Source organism: Gossypium arboreum, chromosome 5 (genome assembly GCF_025698485.1).
Source record: "Gossypium arboreum isolate Shixiya-1 chromosome 5, ASM2569848v2, whole genome shotgun sequence".
Classification (NCBI taxonomy): Eukaryota; Viridiplantae; Streptophyta; class Magnoliopsida; order Malvales; family Malvaceae; genus Gossypium; species Gossypium arboreum.
Genome location: NC_069074.1, coordinates 92458471 through 92465345, shown reverse-complemented (window position 1 = coordinate 92465345; position 6875 = coordinate 92458471). Strand labels below are relative to the sequence as shown.

Genomic DNA, 6875 nt, shown 5'->3' with positions numbered 1-6875 from the left:
TTTTTGTAAAGAAGGAAGACCAAATAAATCATTATACTTTTTTTTATTGGCTAAGGTTTACCTTAATAATGAGTGCAAAAATATTTACTGGTAAACTAATTAGTCTACTTACCAAGTATTGGCTTTAATTATTTTTCGGGGGTAAGACTTGGATTTAATTTTCATCATTCATGTTTTTTTTCCTCAACACAACAAACTTAGGGCAAATTCGGATGGACAATTGAGTATGGTGCAGTGCGTTTAATTTACTTTTTATCTTACGCTACAGTATCGCTATAATATCTAATCTCAACACTAATCATAGGTGAACGCACCATCTATTCAAAATCACCCTTAATCTATATTATAAATTATTTTGTGGGTGTGGAGTTCCTGTACATTATGCTGCAAATGACTGAAATTTCCTTATTACTTATCGATTAAGTTCGGTTGACAGTGAGAGGAAGGCAGACCAAGTGAAGTCAATAGATGTTGGCAGTCTTGGTATTTGAACTAAACTACTTAACTATTTTGAAATTGAATGCATTGATGTGAAATTGAGGAACCAGTAAACACGTTGAGACAAATATTAGGTGCTTCAGAGGAAATGAAAAGCCCAATAACAATGTTGACGTGAGTTTGGGTAAATTTGGTGGATCCCATTACCTTATTAATTTCCTTTTAAAGAAGCTTAATTGCCGGTGCAAATGGTGTGTTGTATCGAGTCTCTACCGTCTTCCACCATCTAGGACCAAACATGAGGTGTTATAGGAAATAAGACCAAGTCAATGTACAGTGAAAGGTTTCTCTAATGGAAGTAGCCGCTTTCACACTGCAAACTTAGATAGTTTGTGGTCGAGGACGATCAACCATTTGAAATCTTCATTTGATAATACCAATTACACTAATTAGAATTTCTTTTTAATAAAAACTCTTATTATAGCATTAGTTCGCTTAATGGATAGATATTCCTATTAGATTTGACTCCACACAATTATGTGGATTACCTATGTGAAAATTTGTTACATGTGCACAGAGGTAAAGTCAGAACAATTTTTTAAGGGGGCCGAATGAAATTTTAATTTTTATAGTCTATATCTTTATAATTTTTAAAGGACTAAATTGAATTTTTATAATTTTAAGGGGGCCAAAGTATAATTTTATCTTTGTTAATTTAAAATTTATAAAAAAATTTAAGAGCTTAAATAGCAATTTTGCATTTTAAGGCCAGCCCCCCTCTAGGTTCGCCAGTACTTGTGCACAGCTTCCAGAATGCTCCAAAGTTTTAATTTTCACTATTTTTTATTGCTATTGCTCTCAAGCGTCCTATTAAGTATTAAATTATGAATATAAAGGATTAGAAGTATATAATTCACAATTAATACCACATAATTACTCAACAATATACTAAAAATGAGGCTAAAATATGTTACTTTTGACACTTATTAATGATGGTGTTACGAGACTAAAAGTTTAAAGAGTAAACCTAATTGGTCTCCATTTGGTATTATCTAATTAGAGGAATTGATATCCTTAATGGCTTTTAGTCGACTGTACAAACAAGTTAGAATTTCCAGCAACCATGTCTTTTTTTCCCTCAGCACATCTATCTACCTCTCGAGTAAACGTAGTCCATATTGCAAATTGTTGTTATTTTGTATGTAATTATTGGACATTCTGCTGCAACTATTTGAAATTTCCTCATTGCTTGTAAATTTTAATATATATTTTTATTTTTTAAAAACAATTTTTATATGTTTTTAAAAATTAATTAATTGCATTCATGTGGCAATTCACATGTATGCCTTGTCAACAAAGTTCACAAACGTTAATTTTTTCATCAATTTTAAAGTGATTTGACAAATAACACAAGTTTAAGGGCTAAAAAAATTAAATGAAAGACTAAAAGAACCTTTTAAATAAAATTAGAGAACCAAATAAGTCATTATAGCAAAATTTTTTCACAAAAATGCAGTTTTCCGGGTAGTTTTCTTGCAATTAATAGAAAATGACACAAACTTAGTGCCAACCAATGAAATATTTCCACGTTCGCCTTGAATTTTTAAGCAATAAATTAAAATAATATGTTTCTTTAAATGATGTTACAATCATAATTTCAATCAATAATGAATGTCTAATGGCTTTTAGGTAGCTTCCCTCAAGTAAACGTTGACAATACTGCAAATTGTGTTGAATTTTGCATACTGTGCTGCAAATGTCTGAAATTTCCACTTGTAAATTAAGTTTGGGTGAGAGTGATAGGAGGAAGCAACAGCAAGTGAAGTCAATAGACAACTGATAGTCTTAAGTCTTTTTTTGTGGAGTAAAGTATATTCAATAGTCACGTGTGTTGAATTCTGCATAATGTAAATGTCTCACATTGCATGTGGATTATCTTTGGTTAACAGGGACAGCAATAGGACTAAACTTTACGTGTTATAGTCTTTTAAACCGAGTTAATGAAAAGTAATCATTCCCATAAAAATTAGTTATACTCTTACTTTATAACAAAGGAAAGAGAAATTTGAGTTGAACTCAAAGGTTAGTATGTCACCGATGGGTGATGGCGTGGCACCATCATGTCAGCAATTATTGATCATGTGGCATTGTCACGTGTTGTTCCAATAGGGTCGGAAGCGTGTAAATTATTGTACTAAAAAATCACACAAAGTTCAATTCCCAGGGAAGAGAGGTGGATCACAAGGATCTCTTAAATACCAAGTCTTTCCTTAGTCAGAATATCTCTTCTATAGTAATTTAATAGCACAATTAAATACTACTATTATACCCTCAAATATTGAAAGAAAAATAGGACAAAAAAGAACACAAGAGTTTTAACGAGGTTCGGTAAATTATACCTACGTCCTCGAGCACTAACACCAGATGATAACTTTACTATCTCCAAAATATTACAAACAAATAGAATTCCTTAAGAATTTCTCAAATGGGAGAAGAGAGAAAACTAAGAGAGAAAGATTAGTTGGGATGGTTGAAATGAGAAATGGTTAGGCCTATTTATAGTTGAGATTCAGGGACTAACTTGCAAATGGCCTAAAAAATTAGAGACCAAAATTGCAATTATCCCATTCAACTTTAAACAACTTGCCTACCACTTTTTTTCTTTCTGTGCCACTTGCACCTCTCATTTTTGACTTTTCAACACCCCTTTTAATTTGACTTTTCAACATCACGTCAACAAATAGGGTTGGTGTGGTATCTATTAACAGCCACGTAAGTGTTGGCATTAACTACTAACGGTCAACATCAGCCACGTAGGTGCTAGTTTTGTTAGTTAACAGATGTAACTATTTCATCATGTTTTTTTTAATGATTTATTGAACTATACAAGTTTCAAGGCTAAAAGAGACAAAAAAAAATAAAAAAGAAAAGCTAAAATGACTTTTTGTTTGTAAAGTTAAAAATGCCAAATAAATTATTATGTCTTTTTAGTTTTAATTTTTACTTGATTAAAACAAAAATAATTAACGAATAAAAATAACTATTCCCAAATAAATTTATCAAAATTTATAACAAATGAGATTTTAGATTTGAATGATGAGGTTTTATATATATATATATAAGTATATGCATTTTTATGGAATCGGTGGATTAAATTTCCAGCAATCATCTTTCTCAAACGTATTGAATAGAGCACAATTTAGTTCTTTTGTGTGGAAAATAATTTTCACTTTAATTAGCTTTGGTTGACAGCCAAGTGAATAGACACACACATTTTTTACGTGTTATACGGAAGAAGACTAAGTTAATCTATTTTGTAATCTCATCGATCTTAATTATTTTAGTTGTTTAGGGAGTTCAAATGAAATACAAGATTTTGGTAAAAAAAAAGCACTCAATTTTAAGAATGAAAAATATATGGTAAAAAAGGAAGTGGTTGTTGACAATTGTGAAAAATTCTAAAATTTTGAAAAATCTAATATCCATAGCTTTTCAATGTAAAAGAAAAAAAAAGTATAACACTAATGTTGTTAGGTATCCTTCATCTTCCCCTACAAAAATAACATGGCTTCCTATCTCTTTCTTTGCCTATTTCTCTTCTTTCCCCACCTTCATGCTTCTTCTTTTTTGGGATCTCACTCCTGCTCTCACCACGAAGCTGCTTCTCTAATCCAGTTCAAGAATTCCTTTTCCATCACTCAGACAGTGCATGCTGTTAGGTATTGCAGTCATATTGTTGGCTTTCAATCTTATCCCAAGACAAATTCATGGAAGGAGGGTACAGATTGCTGCTCATGGGATGGGGTCACTTGTCATCACCTAAATGCTCATGTTATTGCCCTTGACTTGAGCTGCAGTAGGCTATATGGCAACTTCCCTTCCAATACCACTCTCTTCCATCTTCCTCACCTTCAAAAACTCGACCTTTCTTACAATGATTTTAATCTTTCCAAAATTCCATCTGATTTTAATAATGTGTCCTTGAAGTTTTTAGATCTCTCCCATTCCAACTTATCAGGACCGGTTTCAAGATCACTGGGAAAACTCTTGCAACTCAGTGATTTAGACTTGTCGCGAAACCAATTGAGTGGACAAATTCCAAGAATATTGGGGAACCTCTTACAACTCACTTATTTAAGCTTGCATGAGAACCAATTGAGTGGACAAATTCCAAGATCATTGGGGAACCTCTTACACCTCACTAATTTAGACTTGTCGCGGAACCAATTGAGCGGACAAATTCCATTATCAATTCTAAGCCTAACGCAGCTTGAATATATGAGAATAGATGGAAATACATTAGAAGGTTCCATTCCAGATGAGGTAACCGCTTTTCCTAATCTAATATCTTTAGACTTATCTGGCAATTTACTCAATGGAACACTTCCGTCATGGTTGTATACTGCTCCCTCCTTGAAGGAAATATATCTCTCTCAAAATCAATTCAGCGGGAATATCAAAGAATTCCAATCCAAATCACCAGAATTGATATGGTTAAACAATAATAAACTCCAAGGTCCTCTTCCATCTTCAATATTCCAACTTCTCAATCTTACCCTGCTTAGCTTATCCTCAAATAATCTTAGTGGTGTCATAGAGTTGAGCATGTTCTCGAACCTTCCAAATCTCAATTATCTTGACCTTTCATATAACAGCCTATCCTTAACATCTAATAGCACTTCTAGTGTTAACCATATATTGCCTAATCTTATAGGCATATTTTTGTCATCTTGCAATCTTAGTGAATTCCCCCAATTTTTGAAAGGGCTTAAAAGTTTGGAAAGCTTAGACCTCTCTTGCAACAGAATTGAAGGCAAGATTCCACAGTGGATGCAAGAGGTGGGGAATGACTCTTTGAGTTACTTAAATGTATCTCATAACTCTTTGACAGAAGTTGAGCACTTTCTATGGAAGAATATTGCAGTTCTTGACTTAAGCTCCAATTTGATCCGTGGAAATCTTCCAATTCCAGCTTTGACGATCAAAGTCTTTCTGATCTCAAATAATAGTTTCAATGGAGAGGTCTCTTCTTTAATATGCAATGCTAGTTTTCTTCGAATTCTTGATTTGTCCCACAATAACTTGAGTGGAACAATTCCCCAATGTTTTGGAAGTTTGAGCGACAGCCTTGAATTCTTGAATCTGATGAAGAACAAGTTTTATGGGACGATTCCTCCAACATTTGCAAAGGGATGCAATTTGAGTAATTTCAACTTAAATGGAAATCTGTTAGAAGGGCCTTTGACACCATCCATCTTTAATTGTAAAGGTCTGGAAGTGCTAGATCTTGGTAACAACAAGATCAATGATACATTTCCTCATTGGTTGGGAAGTCTTCCACAGCTACAAGTTCTTGTATTGAAGTCAAATCATATGCATGGTTCCTTGTGTGTGAATAGCTCCAAGTCTAGCCCTTTTTTCTCTAAAATCCAAATTTTTGACCTCTCAAGTAATTATTTTTCTGGACCCCTACCAGTGGAATACATCAACAGCTTCAAGGCTATCATAAATCTAGAGACGATTGGTAGTACAGTGTCGTACATGGGGATGTATGATTACGAAGGTAGTGCCTTCTATACCTATTCCATTGGAATTGCTATGAAAGGACAAGATATGGAATTGGTGAAAATTTTCACCATGTGGATGATCATTGATCTATCAAACAATCAGTTTGAAGGGGAGATTCCAAAGGTAATTGGGAAGCTTAACTTATTGAAAGGGCTCAACCTTTCTCATAATAACCTTAATGGTGGTATCCCCACCTCAATAGGGAATTTGACAAGTCTTGAATGGTTGGACCTATCTTCAAACAGGTTGTCTGGGACGATTCCAAATAGATTGGAAGATCTGCCATTTCTTTCGTCCTTAAATGTTTCTGAAAATCAACTTCATGGTCAGATTCCTCAAGGCAAACAATTCAACACATTTGGAAATGATTCATATGAAGGAAATAAGGGACTATGTGGGTTTCCGGTCTCGAAAGGTTGCAACATCATTGAGTCACCACCTCCAAATGTGCTTGAAAAAGATGGCTCAAAATCAAACATTGCTTTTGGTTGGAAAGTGGTGTTGGTAGGTTATGGATGCGGAGTAGTGTTCGGAATGTCGGTGGGATATGTTGTTTTCCAAACTGGTAAGCCAAAATGGTTGGTGAATTTGGTTGAAAACCAACAGAGAGAAGAGGCGAAGAAGAAAGTCAAAGTAAGGCAATCGCAGCAATAGACGAAGAAGGGTATTACTGCAAATGATGTGGAAGAATTAGTGTTGTATTTTCATAATTTCTTGTTTTGTAGACCGTTTTGCCTATGGTGAAGTGTTGCATTGGTATGTGTCTTGTCTTTATTATTGTACCAATTCCTCTGTCTGTCATTGCATTTCGTACTATCTATAATGGTTTGTTTGAGTGTAATATTTTGTATGGTGGTGTTGTTTATGTC

At 33.8% G+C, this 6875-nt stretch overlaps 1 protein-coding gene across 1 annotated transcript; it reads left to right on the top strand.

Moving 5' to 3' along the window:
* The first annotated feature begins 4002 nt into the window (after positions 1–4002).
* Positions 4003–6660, top strand: LOC108487961 (receptor like protein 22-like). The gene has a single exon (XM_017792290.1). It carries the CDS (start codon positions 4003–4005, stop codon positions 6658–6660), a length of 2658 nt encoding a protein of 885 aa, XP_017647779.1.
* Positions 6661–6875: the final 215 nt, after the last annotated feature.